The sequence below is a fragment of the Anarrhichthys ocellatus genome, unplaced genomic scaffold, assembly GCF_004355925.1.
Source record: "Anarrhichthys ocellatus isolate YVR2014 unplaced genomic scaffold, GSC_Weel_1.0 scaffold24, whole genome shotgun sequence".
Classification (NCBI taxonomy): Eukaryota; Metazoa; Chordata; class Actinopteri; order Perciformes; family Anarhichadidae; genus Anarrhichthys; species Anarrhichthys ocellatus.
In genome coordinates this window covers 7,957,396-7,975,148 of record NW_022280054.1, presented here as the reverse complement: position 1 = coordinate 7,975,148, position 17,753 = coordinate 7,957,396, and the positions used below count along the sequence as shown (strand labels likewise).

General features: G+C 42.4%; 2 protein-coding genes across 6 annotated transcripts in view; both read left to right on the top strand.

The window, feature by feature from the left end:
- The window catches only part of vaspb (vasodilator stimulated phosphoprotein b), a 23,528-nt gene extending 20,256 nt beyond the window's left edge, over positions 1–3,272 (top strand). Inside the window, exons 8-14 of one of the 2 annotated variants that reach the window (XM_031860647.1) lie at positions 237–288; positions 434–461; positions 577–616; positions 832–888; positions 1,452–1,524; positions 1,907–1,964; positions 2,070–3,272. In XM_031860647.1, the coding sequence (XP_031716507.1) occupies positions 237–288; positions 434–461; positions 577–616; positions 832–888; positions 1,452–1,524; positions 1,907–1,964; positions 2,070–2,104 (343 nt within the window). In that variant the 3' untranslated portion in view covers positions 2,105–3,272. The remainder of the gene's footprint in view (positions 1–236; positions 289–433; positions 462–576; positions 617–831; positions 889–1,451; positions 1,525–1,906; positions 1,965–2,069) is intronic. The other variant, XM_031860648.1, reaches the window with a different exon arrangement.
- A 72-nt stretch (positions 3,273–3,344) lies between these two features.
- LOC116390705 (clathrin heavy chain 1) overlaps positions 3,345–17,753 on the top strand; it is a 23,877-nt gene continuing 9,468 nt past the window's right edge. Inside the window, exons 1-23 of one of the 4 annotated variants that reach the window (XM_031860642.1) lie at positions 3,345–4,434; positions 5,814–6,021; positions 6,466–6,468; positions 9,767–10,035; positions 10,314–10,475; positions 10,593–10,706; positions 11,017–11,190; positions 11,826–12,023; positions 12,406–12,606; positions 12,747–12,899; positions 13,110–13,232; positions 13,588–13,725; positions 13,994–14,158; positions 14,287–14,467; positions 14,560–14,723; positions 14,860–14,985; positions 15,242–15,384; positions 15,532–15,766; positions 16,002–16,124; positions 16,347–16,492; positions 16,704–16,887; positions 17,095–17,287; positions 17,477–17,634. In XM_031860642.1, the coding sequence (XP_031716502.1) occupies positions 4,393–4,434; positions 5,814–6,021; positions 6,466–6,468; positions 9,767–10,035; positions 10,314–10,475; positions 10,593–10,706; positions 11,017–11,190; positions 11,826–12,023; positions 12,406–12,606; positions 12,747–12,899; positions 13,110–13,232; positions 13,588–13,725; positions 13,994–14,158; positions 14,287–14,467; positions 14,560–14,723; positions 14,860–14,985; positions 15,242–15,384; positions 15,532–15,766; positions 16,002–16,124; positions 16,347–16,492; positions 16,704–16,887; positions 17,095–17,287; positions 17,477–17,634 (3,603 nt within the window). In that variant the 5' untranslated portion in view covers positions 3,345–4,392. The remainder of the gene's footprint in view (positions 4,435–5,813; positions 6,022–6,465; positions 6,469–9,766; positions 10,036–10,313; positions 10,476–10,592; positions 10,707–11,016; positions 11,191–11,825; positions 12,024–12,405; positions 12,607–12,746; positions 12,900–13,109; positions 13,233–13,587; positions 13,726–13,993; positions 14,159–14,286; positions 14,468–14,559; positions 14,724–14,859; positions 14,986–15,241; positions 15,385–15,531; positions 15,767–16,001; positions 16,125–16,346; positions 16,493–16,703; positions 16,888–17,094; positions 17,288–17,476; positions 17,635–17,753) is intronic. The other 3 variants (XM_031860644.1, XM_031860643.1, XM_031860645.1) reach the window with 3 other exon arrangements.

Genomic DNA, 17,753 nt, shown 5'->3' with positions numbered 1-17,753 from the left:
GTGTGTGTGTGTGTGTGTGTGTGTGTGTGTGTGTGTGTGTGTGTGTGACATCACAAGTTTGAAGTCAGATAAAATATACAGTGCCCGCACTCAATTAAACAAGGCTTATCTACTTCTGGTTTTATTTCTACTTTGACTAATTATCATATTTCAAGTGCAGTTTGTGTAACTCTTCGAAATTGCCCATCTATTGAAGTGTACATGGTGTAACTGAAAGTGATTCCTCTTCACATCAGGAGAAAAGCTGCAGACACAGGAGAGAAGCCCGCTGTGAAGCCACCAGAGAATGTAAGAGTCATGTCACATTCTTTTTTGTTAATGCTGCAAAGCATATGAAACGAGTGTCTGCATATGTAGTTGATGGTTATAAAATAGAAGCAGGTTGATAATGACTCGCTCTTACAAGGTTTCTGTCTGTTGTTTTTTTATACAGGATGATTCAGAGCCTCAAGGTCAAGGCGGTGAGAACTGAACAATTTCATCTGTTGCATGCCACCTACACTCAATCTGATATTAATTATACTGAGTACAAAGTAAACGTCAACAACTGATGTTTTCATACATTTTCCTGCTCAGACACCCTGAGAAGACCGTGGGAGAAATCAACTATGACCAGGTAATCCAGGATTCAGTTACTTCCATGCTGCCGTCATCAACACGAGACCCCCCCCCCCCCCGTGTTGGTGTCTCGTGTTAAAACTCAACCAAAGAGTAGTTCTCCATCAGTGCGAGTGTGGTTGTGTGAACATGTGTGCGTCATTGTTTGCCCGTGTGCGATTGTCTTCCATTTCCATTCTAAGAGGAAGGTGTGTGTGTGTGTCTCACTAACAGGAATAACTCCATCCCCAAGAGCATGGACTCCACCCCCTCATTGTCCCAAGGGTTCAGGTATACATGCTGCCCCGATCACTCATGACCTTAGTTCCCCTTTTCTTTTCCTCTTCAGAGTTAGAGCAGCACACCTACGTACTGCTATAGCATATTGTACAGTCGATAGCAGCACCATCTAATGGATCAGAGAATGGCATGCACCCAAGGGACTTGTAGGCGTAGCAGCCGGGTGTGTTGCCTCCGTAAACTGAATAATAAGATAGAAGCCCGACAGTGTGACCGATGCGTATTTTTCGATGTCACTTCTGTGCACTGGGGTTGATGCTGTCCTCTCGCGTTGAACTTAATATCTGCATTATTGGTATCCTTAAGGTTGACATCACTTCAGAAAGGTAATTATTAGATATGTTAACCCTCATTGCATCGTTGGGTGTGTGGACGTTTCTGCAACTTTCTACTGACTATCCCTTCATCCCTCTGGTGCTGCTACTGGTGATGTGCTAGATTGACAGTTGGCTCGTCACTGCAGTGCCGTGGACCTTCTTGGCTTTTTTTTTTTTTCTTCTGAAAAACAAACCTAAGCAGTTGTCTGTATTTGTCTGCTTCTTGTCTTCTTCCAGGCCGAAGCCTGCAGCCAACAACGGTAATGATGCAGGTGTCATGGATGACTCGGATTTAGAGAAAATGAAACAGGTGAATTTCTCATCAGCCCAGCGACATCAATTTTCAATTAATAGAGCGGAACGTGAATTAGTGAGATTACATGCTTTCTCCAGTAAGCTGATTTTGTCATTATGCTCCAACACACACACACACACACCAAAAAAAACAAAGTCAGGACCAATGCAGTGTCTTCTATCACAATACAGTTAAGATAAGAATGCCATACTTCTGGCTTTTGATGTCAGGGTAGGAAATAAATGTGATTACAGACCTACTGCGTGTGTACATGGATTCACAGTAACCAGGTTATCACAGTAACCCTGTTTCTTCTGAGTAACCTGGTTACTCGTAGTACGAGTGTTTAACTATCATCTCATGACTGACGATCTGTTTGTCAATCAATATTCTGCAGGAGATCCTGGAAGAGGTGCGTAAAGAACTGCAAAAGGTTAAGGAGGAAATTATTGGAGGTGAGATTTCTTTGTACTCTCTTAAAAAAACGCTAAACATTTCAGTTTTGCTTTACACAGTATTTCGGGGTATGTGACGCTTGTTTCCCCTCTGCTCTTGCACAGCCTTTGTTCAGGAGCTGCAAAAGAGAAGCACATAGTTCTGCTGAGTGTCAGGTGTAACGGAGGGATGCGATAGATGGAGGTGGTCGAGGACTGTTGGGACCTCTCCTCCGCTGTGCCCTCTCATGTAGCCCAGGGATTTTTCTTTTTCTCCTACACATTTTCTCTTTTCTTTCTGTCTTACACAAACGCATGTGAGCATACTTGCTTATGTGTCCATCATGCATATTCACTTCATGTAAATGGTAACCCTCCCCCCCATGCCATCCGGCACGTTTGATGGTCACTCCCCAACGCTGCGATGGTGATCCCATCTATCCGATCTCTCCCCCTGTTCATTCATCCCGTCCCCTTGTGTCCCCTTGTGTCCTCTGTGTTCTGTTCATCTGAACCAATTCAGAGCACATAGCTACAGCCACAGTTGTTCTTCCAATTCGTCATCATGTACACTCATCATATCCCTCTTTTCTGCAGAAATCCTGCTACTTGTGTCTTCTCCCTTCTATCAGACGCACCATTTACTGATAGAGCAGTCTTCAGTATTCAGGGACAATGTATTAGTCACATTTTTACTGTAATAGCGAGATGCTGGCATGCTGGGATCCTTTTTCTCTCTTTCTCAGTTGGCAAACACTTGTTCGACCTCAAACACTGCCACAGATAGTTGAGTTTAGACATCTGCCAGTAGGTTGTTGTATCTAATGGTAGTTGGAGGTGGAAAAACAATAATAATCAAGGATGGATCGGAGACCCCAACGGCCCCCGACTACTGCAGTGTCGCTCCGTCAAGTGAACTTTCAGCTCCTGCGCCAATGGCTAAGAACTAAAACGGCACAACACAAGCCTTCACTGCTGCAAGATGGAGACGTGAGAGGAAGAGGAGACAAGCAAAGGGAATCTGATGGACAACCTGAGTGCTGTGAAAGAGTGTGTTGTAGTTTTATGATGTGTGAGAAATGTTTTCTCTTTGCATTGCACTTGTTCCAGAGGAAGTGTGTCTGTGTGCCGCACTGCCTTGACAGACTATTCCCTCTCACTCAACATGAGATATTTGTTGGCCAGTGCAGTGCTCCTCCACTGTGCTTCCGCTAGTTCATTTCTTCCATTCTAGCTGTTTTCTAACCTTGAAACATGAAAAATGGCCATGATGAGGTCAATTAATTTGCCTTGAGAATAAATATATAAATATATATATATATAAATATATATATATATATATATAAGGAAAAATATATATTTGTTTTGAGGGAAAATGTTAGCAAAAATTAAATGGTGTTTCTATTTTAATCGAAATGACTGGTGAATGGGGATTTTGTTTTCTTTTTTCTTTTTTTTTTTTTTTTCAATGATTGTTTTCTTATGAGATGTTATTTTGGGTTTACTGTTTCTTTTTTCTAATAGAGTCTAGGCTTTTTACACTGAAATAATAAGAAAACAGCTTAGAGACACTGGATTAGAAACGCCTTTATAGTCGAATACAGCTGCTTCTTGAAATGCATTACTTTGTCTCGAGTCATCTTTTCTTTGAATTCAGAATAATGAAATTTTGCACAAACTGGCATAGAAATGTTATAAAATACATGAACATGAACAATTTTCAGCTATGTGGCTCATGACTGAATTCTAGCTTTAATATGACAATAAATAAGTGCAAGCTTACTATATCTCTTTTTACTAACTTTGACCGTTTGCGTGTATGTATTTCACAAACTAATATCTCTGTTTATAGTTGGACTAAAGACTAAAAATATGTTGTCATTAATTCTTTTTTTTTTAAATAGTTTATAAATGTGATACGGAACTGACGTACATGGGCTGTTTATTGCTTTGGTTTTATGGAGGATAGACTCTTAATTTGTAAAACCGTCAGGAGTAGAAACACGGAACATGTATTATTTTTTGCTTAAATAAAATAAAACCCCTTGATTTATCAAACCCATCCTTTACACAGGAGCCACTGTCCTTCCAGAGCTCCCTTGACGCTTCCGGACCGAGAAGCTCTCAGCCGTTTCCTCCGCCATTGCGGATTTTGGACAGAAGATCAGCCGTATAGCCACTGCCATCCATCGATGCAGTGCAGAAAGCACACACAAAAAGGGAGGACATAATTTAAATTTTTCTACTGCTACCAGATTTCGGAAACGCGGTTAACAATATCACATATTACCGTTTATCGTGTTTTTTTTCAGTGTTTCACTGACTGGCTCCCGACCTACACGTAGAGTGAGGAGGTCGTAGCTAGCGCGGTGCTACTGCTATTAGCTAGCTGGCTGTTAGCGGTACCACTAGGATTTCAGGTACGCTGGAGAAGCTCGAGGAACCCACCATGGCTCAGATCCTACCGATCCGCTTCCAGGAGCACCTGCAGGTATGTGAGCAAAATGTGACAGCTAAACGAACACCGACATTATTTGTTCATCTCCCCGGTTAACGGTCGTTTGACAGCTTGCTAACTCAGCTAACGGTAAACGTCAATACCCGAATGAATGACCTCCCCTCCCCCGTTGAGTCAGCAGCCAAGCTAACTAGCATCTAAGGCTAGCAGCTCATTCATTGCACTGATGCTGTAGCCGACTCCACACTAGCCGACGTTAGCTGTCGACAACTGAGAGAAGACATTCGTTGATATTAGACATTGTTCCTGACCCTTGGTGACCAGTTCTTGCTGTATGCATGTCTACATTTTTGGTTAGCAAATAAGCCATTGCATTGGCAAGCTAACCATAACGGTTTTTGTGTCGTGAGGGAGCGAGTCACGTCATCTAGTTAATCGTAACGTTGGCTGACAACGTTTATTGCTCGGATGGCTGCTATATAATGCGAATGTCTCACGGACCGTCAGTTGATGAGCTGTCAAGTGATGTACTGAGGCTGGCTAACGCTAGCAGTTTATAATCCGTGGTCAGCTGCAGTATGACTGGAGCCTGTATGCCATACAGTGAGGTTGTGTCACGACAAGACATGTACACAGCTAAAAGGGAGAGGCTGAGGTTGTTCTGTAGAGGTTTCTATCCTCTTCCAGCTGACGGGGCTGAAGCAGGTGGTCCACCCATTCTATCAATAATTACATCGTCTCTCACTCACACATACGTTATAATTTTCTAAAACATCTGGAAACGGATTAAGAGTCAGTTCAGTTATAGTCGAGCATTTCTGACTGTGTGTTATCTGATCAAATTCTAGATTAAACCCCACAGAAGACATCTTTCATACTATGACTACCATGCACCTTGGATGGCCTTTTGCCATCAGACGATATATTCAGTTTATTATATTTTACATATAGAGAGTTGTCTGTTGTCATATAATGAATATGCTGGCAGCTGAGTTCATGTTACATAGTTCACAACAACCGTTGAGAAGTTGTATTTGCATAAATAAAAAAAATAAAATGTAACTATCTTTTAAACAAAGATGCTTAAGTTATGGGACACTTAAATATGTAAGCTTATCATAATAGTTGTGTTAAGATCATTTATATGATTTTTTTCCTATTTGCCTTTTTCAAGTGTGACTTGAAATTATTTTTATTATTAATTTATTTATTTATTATTAATGATGCCATAGGTGTTTGGTAGTATGACGTCCCCTCATCATTTAAACTCCTACATATTTACTATCAATACATTAAGGACCACAACGTACATAAATATTGTACTTTATTGTAGTTTTCTGTGATATTCTTTGTAGTATAAACTGTGTTGGCCACGGGCTGCAACTAAACCAAGTCATGCGTTCTCATCTCAGCTCCAGAACCTGGGGATCAACCCGGCCAACATCGGATTCAGCACTCTAACCATGGAGTCCGACAAGTTCATCTGTATAAGAGAGAAAGTGGGGGAGCAGGCCCAGGTTGTCATCATCGACATGGCCGACCCCAACAATCCCATCCGCCGGCCTATCTCTGCAGACAGCGCCATCATGAACCCTGCCAGCAAAGTTATTGCCCTTAAAGGTAAGCTTTAGCTTAAATGCATCTCTAGCACTTTTAGCACATCGTTTTATGTGCCACCTAGAGAGGAGAGCACTAAGTTTGTGAAAGCACATTGACTTAAAAGTAAACCGTTAAAGTTTTGGCCGGTCACATACCTCGCTATGGTGCCTTTCTAATACATTTTGGGTCATTTGTGTAAATTCCGTTTGTGTTGTCAGTCAGTTATGTAGCTTTCACAGTCTGCTTTTCATTTTGATGTTCATATGTAGACCACCCCATTTCTGTTTGTCCAAAAAAAAGGTTGAGTAACTAAAGTACAGTGTAACAAATTGAAATGTACAAGACATTGATATTTTAGGACAGGTAGTACTAGTGGTAGTAAAATGTCATGCTGTCATGAATGCTTTGTCTATTTTGCTTGTTTTTGCTCTTTTTTCATTTCCTACTGCTTTCTTATGTTTGCAGACGGTGAGTTGAATTTTACATATCATGAGTTGTCAAAGTGTAATATTGTGGGCACTGTCTTGAAATGTTTGCACAGTTGGTAATTTGAATGAATGCTTGGATTTATAATAGCAGCGCAAGCAAGCATAGCAAAATTAAGATGTCAGCCTAAAGGACTGTCTTTTTCTTTCCTTGTGTTTTTTATTTTTTCGTGTGTGTTTGTCCCATTTGCTGTACATATATTTTATCTTACAGCTGACCATTTTCTGACACATAGTTGAATGAATACACTGACTTTGGAGGTGAAAACCTCCCAAAAGCTGACTGACAAATGGCAAACCTGAAAGTCTTAAATGTGTCTGCCTCTTCATTTAAGAACATGTCAGCTCATAATAATACAGTTCCTGTGTCACTATCACAATCTGAAGGCACTCGCATAACACAATACACATATCTGCCTTTGAAGAAAACATCTTTTATGAATTGAATTATAGAATTCAATGGCCAACAAATCCTGGCATGAATGGAAAACCAGTTGAATATTCAGAAATGTTACAAACTATTATGTGCTTTGGAAAATGGTTGGTAGTAATGAGTACGTATGTATGTATGTAGTAAAAGGGCTAAAACATGCAGAAAAAATGATGTCATTTAAACAATCAGAAATTCAAGCAAACGGTGACATTTAGGCTCGTCTTGAATAAATAGTCGGTCGTGGTGCATTTGCTGTCTAGTGGACATGTTCCTATGAAGTTGGTCATTTAGTGCGCTTGACTCGTAAAGCTCATTGGATGTTCTCATTAGAATGTGTGTGTATGCCATTGGCCTCTGACGTTTTAATATTTTTAACGTTTTTTTTTACAAATATGTTAGTCAGCAGAGGACAGTACATTCCTAGCAATTTGTAGATTATTGACTGGTTCATTATTTTGTTTTTGTCTTTTGTTTCTTGACTTTGGGCTTCGGCCTTTGTTGTGATAATAATTAGGTTTTATGTGCCAAATTTGAGAGAAGTTAGATGTAGAATGTAGAAAATGTCACACTTTGGTTTCCCCAGTGGTATAATCATGACATTGTGGCGTGTAGCAAAGCACAGAATAATGAGAGATAAATTTACTTTACTACTACTATTTTATTAATTAAGGAGCAAGCGCAAATACACATATTTAATAGTTTGCTATACTTTGGTATATTCCAGTTTCCAGTAAGAGAAAGAGAACAAGCAGACTTGAGAGTGGTTGAGCAAGAACTGAGCTTTATTTATATATGGATCATAATTTTATGGTTTAGCATGCAACTAGAGTTGCAGGGTCAGGGACACTGCAGGGATATAAGCCAGATGTGGGGCTTTCTTTTGGTTGCTTTCCTCCTCTTGTCCTGTGTTTGGACGATACTGCTTACGATATGTCAAAGGAGTAGACTGATAAAGCTGCTTCAGTATCTGTTGAATATGTTGTGTTTCAAGTGTAGTATTTGTGTGATACACTTATTTTCACTTAACTACTTGCACTGTATTTTTATGTAGACAGGTAGTGTATTTTTCGAAGTACTATACACAGTATGACCAAAGTATTCGTTGACAAATGTCACTGTACACATTTTCACTCATATGCTGTGTTAACAGCTATGAGTATTTGGTTGGTTGAAGCTTGCTTGGGCCTGATTTAATCTCAAATATGTCTTGAGCTCATGAGTCGCCGTGTGTTTCCTCCAGTGAGACTAGAAATAAATAGAACGGGCGTGAGCACATCCGTCCAGCATCCCTCCCATCACCGCATCTGTTTGTGTGCTTTGTGGTCGTCTTTTGCTAATCTGCATTCAGACCCAACCCAAATTGCCACGTCCCTCATTTTGGGATTCGATTTTGATGTGAATCCTGTAAGAGCTATAACCACATGCCTGGAGTTTCATTTCTCCAGTAGGTAGAGTGGGTGGAGGGCTGGACACGGGCCTCATTTACACTTTCACTGGGCATCATGTTTTTCTGCAGATGTTTGTTCCTAATTGACCTGGTTTTGGTTGGAATGATCAGCAGAGCATTGAACCATTGTGTGAAAACAACATGGAAAGTCACGGTTGATCCAGTTGAGAAGCACAGAAAGCCTAGTAGTAGTGGTAGTAGTGGTATTTCTAAGCAAGCATCCAGACCTGAAATAGCACTGCGTTATTGATGCTGGTGTCCTTTGACCACTGGGATGATGAAATTGGATTCAGGAAATCCAATTTAAGTAATAAATCCGTGAGTTTAAAGGCTTTTTCTTGATGCAGTGCTAATGTCAGTCTGAACAGTCTTAGTCTTTGAGTTTCTTAAATTACAAATCTGTTTCATAGATGAGTTTTCACTTCACACTATCACAAGAGGTTTGCATATTCAGCCTCGACTGGATGGGTTTCATTTCACAGTTTTATTGCATCAGACCTAACTGAATGCAGATCCAACAGTGGTTGCCCTTTTGTTGGTCTTGCTTCTTGTTTTGACACCGATTAGGGCTGTCCCCAATACCACTTTTGAGGTTTCGGAGGAAGGGGAGGAGGAGGAGGAGGAGGAGGAGGAGGAGCTCTCTTTATTAGCGTCATTCGCCTCTCACTCATTTAGTGAGAGGAACAGAATACAGATCAGCTCGATCTCAGTCAGATAAACAGCTGCGAGAAAAAGTAGTTTTCTCTCGTGGCAGGTTTGTTGATTTCGGAGATGACAAAACTTCTTTATTGAAACGTAATCATATGTAGGCCTTTCAACTAATTAATTAACGTTCAAGTTTCTCACCAAGAACTACGTTTTACAAGATTACATTCGAACACGCGATGACAACCTTATAACATACCTTTGACCAATCCTCAATTTACTTAGTGGAGCTTGAACGCACCATAATCTACCTCAATGGAACCTCCATATGTTAGCTATTAGCACAAGTGCTGCCAACGTTACTAGCTCTTTGCTGTTCACATGTAGCATTACCAGAGATGCGCGACTAGAAAGCATCAATGGCGAATAATGATTTGGACGTCTATTATTATCACATGGAAACGGTCAAAGCTTCGAAGTATTTGGGTCAGCCTTAAGACTTTTTGTCCTTTGGTGTTCCTCAAACCAAACCCTGTCTACTAACGTTTCTCCAGCATTAGGAAGTTGGTATGCTTAAATTGTATGTGTACTCCCAAAGTCTGCTGTGGTTTGTGTGTGGTAGCTTTAGTCACTAACTGATGTTGCTCCTCTTTTTGTTTTATTATTATTAAGAATGTTTTATTGGGTGTGTGGGGGGGGGGTGTGTCACAGCATTCATCTACGTCCCTGTGCCTTAACCGTTGTGTCGATTTTCAGCGGCAAAGACCCTGCAGATCTTCAACATCGAGATGAAGAGCAAGATGAAGGCTCACACGATGACGGACGACGTGACCTTCTGGAAGTGGATCTCCCTCAACACCGTGGCCTTGGTCACAGACAACGCTGTCTACCATTGGAGCATGGAGGGCGACTCTCAGCCAATCAAAGTCTTTGACCGTCACTCCAGCCTGGCAGGCTGCCAGATCATAAACTACCGCACCGACGCCAAACAGAAGTGGCTGCTGCTCATCGGCATTTCAGCACAGGTAGTTATTAGGACCAATTGTGAGCCTTGATCATTATTAAACCACAACGGCACAATTGGGCTCTAAATATTTAGGGACGCTGTGTTTCTTCAGGCCATCTGCAGATCTGTGATCTCTTCTATTCTTCTATAACTCTTACTCTGAGGTGTCTTTTGTCTCTTTCTGCTCTTTCAATTGATCCGGCCTGAGTCTCGCCCATTATCACGTTTTTAGTTGAGCAAGCTTGGTACCCAGCAGAACCTCTGTCCTTAAACTTGTGTCATTTCTCTCCTCTTCAGCAAAACCGTGTTGTCGGAGCCATGCAGCTGTACTCCGTGGACAGGAAGGTGTCTCAGCCCATTGAGGGACACGCCGCTGGCTTTGCACAGTTCAAGATGGAGGGCAACACCGAAGAGTCCACCCTGTTCTGCTTTGCTGTGCGAGGACAGGCAGGAGGAAAGGTACGATTCACTTGAAAAGTGGAAATCAATAAGCATTTTGGATCATGCAGAATCCAAATCAAATGTACTGCTTTTAAGAAACTTATTATCCTAACGTCTCTGTCTTTTTACTTCTAGCTGCATATTATTGAAGTGGGGACTCCACCGACTGGGAACCAGCCATTTCCAAAGAAAGCTGTGGACGTTTTCTTTCCTCCAGAAGCCCAAAATGACTTCCCTGTTGCTATGCAGGTACAACAAATACTTACTTATGAGGAGACGTGTAGAGCCTGTTTTCCTCCTCCTCTGGTGGGAAACAATACTCTCCACATTACTGCCTTTAAGATTAAGATAAGGGGCATTGTCTAAACAATAGTTTTCTAGACTCGGGTTGGATTTTCCTATTGAGAGATACGATTTAAGTCACCTGGTACTCACCCACTGGGCCTTGGTAATACTTATTTAGCTTTAGGTTCAATATCTTGCTGAAGGGTATTTTGATAGTTATCTTTTTGTTGGTAATTTTCATGCTCTAACCAGATTTCTCTTTCTGTAACTCCAGATCAGTTCCAAGCAAGATGTAGTCTTTCTCATCACCAAATATGGCTACATCCACCTGTACGACCTGGAGACTGGGACTTGCATCTACATGAACAGGATCAGCGGGGAGACCATTTTTGTCACCGCCCCCCATGAGCCTACTGCGGGTATCATCGGAGTCAACAGGAAAGGACAGGTACTGTAACGTACACACCCTGGCCCTCCATTCATCTATTTATTTGTGATATATAGTAGCTCAGCCCTTACAGGCATACACGTTCCCTTTGTTATGTCAGCACTTCTTTCTAGCAACGTGGGTCCTTGGGTGTTGTCTTGTGACTTTGACTGAGGAAATCTCTGAAAATAACTGGCTGTAGCAGCATCTTCAGTGTCAGGCAGCATGTGACACGCACAGCAGGAGGGCTAAGCTTGGCCAAGCAGACTGCACAATCTAATCCTGTTATTGCTCTTGGCTCTTATTGTCAGGTCTACCATGTACAGCTTAGTGCATTGCACACAAAATGTAACACTACATGCGGCAATCCCTCCGTGTGATTTAGGAATGTGACAAGTACACGTCTTAGGGTGTAATACATCTATTTCTGCATACAGAGGTGTGTACAAAGAACCTGCCAATTAAGAGGGCTTTGTTTACAGGTAGATGTCAGATTGTAGGAAATATTTCTTAGTTTTTTCGTTCACTTTGCACGGCGTACATGCTGTATGTTTGTTTTTTTGCTGTAACGTGGACCCTGCATTGTTTTAAAACCCACCCATTTGGTCTCTTCTGTTGTGTACAGCTAATAAAGCGTGCAAATGTGCTTTTTCCAGGTGTTGTCCGTGTGCGTGGAGGAGGAAAACATCATTCCCTACATCACCAATGTGCTGCAGAACCCAGACCTGGCCCTCCGCATGGCTGTCCGCAACAACCTCGCCGGTGCTGAGGAGCTGTTTGCCCGCAAGTTCAACACCCTCTTTGCAGCGGGAAATTATTCCGAGGCTGCCAAGGTGGCGGCCAATGCACCCAAGGTACTGCCAGTGCGCCACCTTTGTCTCAGAGCAGGGTCAAACAACGTGACATTATTCAGTTCAATTGATACAAGCTCAGTCTTTTAAGATTGAGCAGATTTCTGTAGCTTAGTATGACGATAAGCATCAGTTTTATGTAAACAAAGTTACATTTGCATACCAATTTTTGACAAATTTACTGGGGATGAACTCTTTAAGTGTTTCTGAAGTTTCTCAGAGAAATTAATTATAAATCTGATGTTTACTGGAATCACTAATGTCCACCTAACGTAACTGCACACCACCATTCTTCCATGCAATGCTCAAAGGTGACTTTTCTCAAACCGAATCTCCCCACCGTCACTTAATTACGTCGTCTATGCATCCATCTTTTCTCGTCCAGGGTATCCTGCGGACCCCAGACACCATCCGTCGGTTCCAGAGTGTTCCAGCCCAATCAGGCCAGACGTCTCCCTTGCTCCAATACTTTGGCATCTTGCTGGACCAAGGCCAACTTAATAAGTTTGAGTCTCTGGAGCTGTGCAGGCCTGTCCTCCAACAGGGCCGCAAGCAGCTCCTAGAGAAATGGTTGAAAGAGGACAAGGTATGTGTCCAGTGGTTGGTTTTACGGTGGACAATCTTTATCTTATCTTCGGAACGCAGTAACCAGTAGCTGGGTAACTCGTATTTATCATGTATATGGGGATGTGAAAAACACGGTTTGTGTGTGTGTGTTTGTTACAGCTGGAGTGCTCTGAGGAGCTTGGAGACTTGGTGAAGTCTGTAGATCCTACTCTTGCCCTCAGTGTCTACCTCAGAGCCAACGTCCCCAATAAGGTCATTCAGTGCTTTGCAGAGACTGGACAGTTCCAGAAGATTGTCCTCTATGCCAAGAAGGTTTGTGACAGTGTCTGACTTTGTTATTCCAAGTTTATCTTCTGTGATATTAGGCTGTTGTGGTACAGAGAAGTGAGAAAATACTATTTTGCCATGTTGTTATCTGTTCCACTATTGTCTTTACAGTTTTATTTTTATATAGTTCCATTTTTATCTATGGCACGCCTCAGATGAAGAGCTATTATGCTTAAAGGTTTGTTGTCTCTGTAGGTGGGCTACACTCCAGACTGGATCTTTCTGCTGAGGAACGTAATGCGGATCAGTCCAGAACAGGGCCTTCAGTTCTCCCAGATGCTGGTTCAGGACGAAGAGCCACTTGCGGACATTACACAGGTAAAGATCATGGATTAATAACACAAGAACCTATATGTCAGATTGGATAAGATGTCAAATGGCTTTCATTACATCGGGTGGTTTTCACAGGTCACAGTAGTGGCTTGTAGTGGGTCCAAAGTTTTGATGATTTGTTGCACTTGCTCTGCCTTTGGGCAGCTTAGAGTGAGCTGATCTTGTGACAGGAAATTGCCAATTCAGAGGCAGAATAATGCAATAGCTACTACTCTACACCAAAAAAAGCCAACGAAATAAAATGATGGAAGCTGTTATTTGATTTAAAAGGTATTCCAAGCATACAACTTTTTGAGAGGAGTTTGACATCTCTGATCACGTTTCTCTTCTGTGTCTCCAGATCGTTGATGTGTTCATGGAGTACAACCTGATCCAGCAGTGCACCTCCTTCCTCTTAGATGCCCTGAAGAATAACAGACCCATGGAGGGACCTCTGCAGACACGCCTGCTGGAAATGAATTTGGTGCATGCACCACAGGTACATCTAGAATTGGAACACCAGTTTCATTTGGCAGACACAAGTCCACTAACAAAATTCACATTGTGTTCGGTTACAAATTCATGACATATGAAGTTTTACATAGCTTTCATATGTGTAATACTTTAACTCATGCTGTTCTTTAAAAAGTCTCTCTGTGTTTCCTTTTACCAAATATCTCATTTCCCTTGGCCTATTTTCAACGTTTCCTGTTGACAAAGCTTCATACAATGTCGAAATGTCTTTGTCTCTGTTGCGTGTCTTGCAGGTTGCAGACGCCATCCTGGGCAATCAGATGTTCACTCACTATGATCGCGCTCACGTGGCACAGCTGTGTGAGAAGGCCGGTCTCCTGCAGAGGGCGCTGGAGCATTATACTGACCTGTATGATATTAAGCGCGCCGTGGTGCACACACACCTTCTCAACCCAGAGGTACAACACCGACCAAGGAGCACAATAAAATACTAATACCAACAAATATGTATAACACATGACTGTAAAGCTTTTATTTTTCTATGTTTGCTTTTGAATCGCTGATTTATTCCTGTTTGTCTCTGCAGTGGTTGGTGAATTTCTTCGGCTCCTTGTCAGTGGAGGACTCTCTGGAGTGTCTGAGGGCCATGCTGTCTGCAAACATCCGGCAGAACCTGCAGATCTGTGTCCAGGTCGCCTCCAAGTACCATGAACAGCTCTCTACTCAGTCCCTCACTGAACTTTTTGAGTCATTCAAGAGCTTTGAGGGTAAGCTGGGAACATACTGAGAGCCAAGCACTTCTTAAGCACATTTTAAAAGTTGGTTCTCCTGTTGATTTGAACTGTTTTTTGTCTCTTAGGTTTGTTCTATTTCTTGGGTTCTATTGTGAACTTCAGCCAGGATCCAGAGGTCCACTTCAAATATATCCAGGCCGCCTGCAAGACGGGCCAGATCAAAGAGGTGGAGAGAATCTGTCGAGAGAGTAACTGCTACGACCCGGAACGTGTGAAGAACTTCCTCAAGGTCAGAAGTGGACCGGTGCAGAATACACATTTGACGATAAAATAATCCAACCTTCCTACCACTAATTTATCCAGACTGTCGTTCAACAAAGCTAGCATTTCTAAGCGGATAACATTTGAAATGTTTATCTCTACAGGAAGCCAAGCTGACTGACCAGCTGCCTTTGATCATTGTGTGCGACCGCTTTGATTTTGTCCACGATCTGGTGCTGTACCTGTACCGCAACAGCCTGCAGAAGTACATTGAGATCTACGTGCAGAAGGTACATTATTACATCTTAACCAGGTGGAAATAGTGTTTTTATAAAATCCAGACCAATAAATGAATTCACATTTATGTTGACCAACATTAACAGGGTTTCTCTTAGTCTGCCATTTGTGAAAACTGCATCCTGTATCTTGTTTCCTCTCTCCCCTATCCCTCCATTAGTGTTATACTGTCTCATTGATGCAATGAATGCTTTAGACATTGCACCGCCTCACTCCACTTCACTCCATTTGATGATCCTTTTATTCCAGGTGAACCCAAGCCGTCTGCCGGTGGTCATTGGAGGGTTACTGGATGTGGATTGTGCTGAGGATGTGATCAAGAACCTGATTCTAGTGGTTAGAGGGCAGTTCTCCACAGATGAACTGGTGGCTGAAGTGGAGAAAAGAAATCGGTAAGAAGAGAGGAACTAATTGAACTGCATAGCAATAGAGGAGTCACTGAGTCAACACTTCGCCATGTAGAGTCACGAGTCGGCAGATGATTTTCTCTTCAAACCTTGCAATCGTACGTGAAATCGTAACTGTGCGTGTTTCTCCAGACTGAAGCTGCTGCTGCCTTGGTTAGAGGCTCGTATTCATGACGGATGTGAGGAGCCTGCTACCCACAATGCCCTGGCCAAGATCTACATCGACAGCAACAACAACCCAGAGCGATTCCTGAGGGAGAACCCCTTCTACGACAGCCGTGTGGTGGGCAAGTACTGTGAGAAAAGAGACCCCCACCTGGCCTGCGTGGCCTATGAAAGAGGACAGTGTGACCAGGAACTGATTCATGTGAGTTGAACTGAAATCATACTTTCATGTCAGGCAATTATTCGGGTAGTTTTGTGAGTTATTACCATTCTGTTGTAAATGAAATGCCATGCTTAATGATCAACAAAATAAGTTGCATGTTTTGTTGCTCTTTTGTTTTATTAATCTTTCCTGTTTTAAGTTTAGATTACTTTCATGACATTTCTGAGCTGCTGTTGCCTCTCACGTTGAACTGTTGTTGTCTGTTCTGCTTCAGGTGTGCAATGAGAACTCGCTGTTCAAGAGTCTGTCCCGCTACCTTGTACGTCGCAAGAACCCTGAGCTGTGGGCGAGCGTGCTGCTGGAGACCAACAACTACAGAAGACCACTCATCGACCAGGTCCGGCCCCTAAATTATACCACATGACTTCATGTACTTTATTTGTTGATACAAAAACCCGCTGGCATTGCAGACTTTGCTTTCATATAGACCTGTAAAACAAAGTTAACATTCCTATTGTATCCATTTAACAATCTTTTAGTTTTTCAAGGATGCATTGTTTTATATTTACTGCTAACATCAGCTGGAGTGCATAACGTCTGTTGTCCGTCTCTCCTGCAGGTCGTCCAGACGGCCTTGTCTGAGACTCAGGATCCAGAGGAGGTGTCTGTCACAGTCAAGGCCTTCATGACCGCTGACCTGCCCAATGAGCTCATCGAGCTTCTGGAGAAGATTGTCCTGGATAACTCTGTCTTTAGCGAGCACAGGTGAGAGAGGCTTGATGTTACCTGTACGTCCCAAATATATTTGGCCAGCCGCAATCTCCAAAACGTAAGCGGCAAGTCTCTTGAGACCATCTTTTATTTTGTAGAAGCTTCTTAAATTGTGGTCAAAAACATTCTTTTTTTCTTTTTTTTTTTTTTTTTTTTTTTTTTTTAGCCACATAGAAAATAAGACCCTTTTGTTGTTGTTTTTCAGAAACCTCCAGAATCTGCTCATCCTGACGGCCATTAAAGCTGATCGGACACGCGTTATGGAGTACATCAACCGTCTGGACAACTATGATGCCCCAGACATTGCAAACATCGCCATCAGCAATGAGCTGTTTGAGGAGGCCTTCGCTATTTTTAAAAAATTTGATGTCAACACCTCTGCTGTGCAGGTCAGTGGATTACTGCTTAGCTTTAAGGTGTTTTAAAACACACGAGACATGAACCCGAAAGCTTTTATACTGTCTGTGTACAGTTTTAAGTTGAGCTTGTAATTCAGGAACCACATACTCGACCTAAACCCTGGATTATAAGGGCCACCAGAATTGTGTTATGGTGCTTGATGTTCCATGATCTGAATGTCGTCTCATTTTGTCCAGGTTCTGATTGAGCACATCGGTAACCTGGACAGAGCTTATGAGTTTGCCGAGCGCTGCAATGAGCCACCGGTGTGGAGTCAGCTGGCTAAGGCCCAGCTCCAGAAGGGCCTGGTCAAAGAAGCCATCGACTCTTACATCAAGGCTGATGACCCCTCTGCTTACATGGAGGTGGGACAAGCTGCAGCCCAAAGCGGTAAGATGAACTTAGTGTATTGCATTTACTCATTTGGTGCTGAGATCTGAGGAATTCTTTGGATAAATGCCACATTCAGTGTGATTCGTCATTTAATTCTTTATTTAAAGAAGATATTTGATAGTTTTGGTAGATAAACCGTAGATTGATGTGCTTATGAAACTGATCACAGTTGATTGTTTTGTGCAGGAAATTGGGAGGACCTGGTGAAGTTTCTGCAGATGGCCCGTAAGAAGGCCCGCGAGTCATACGTTGAAACGGAGCTGATCTTTGCTCTGGCCAAGACCAACCGCCTGGCTGAGCTGGAAGAGTTCATCAATGGACCCAATAATGCTCACATTCAGCAAGTACGTCCTGGGAAGCATGCAGACATACAGCGTACACTCGCATACACAGATGTTACCACTTAATTCTCTTTCATCTGTTTACAGTTTCTACTTTGCTGATCTTGCTTCTCTCTCTCCCC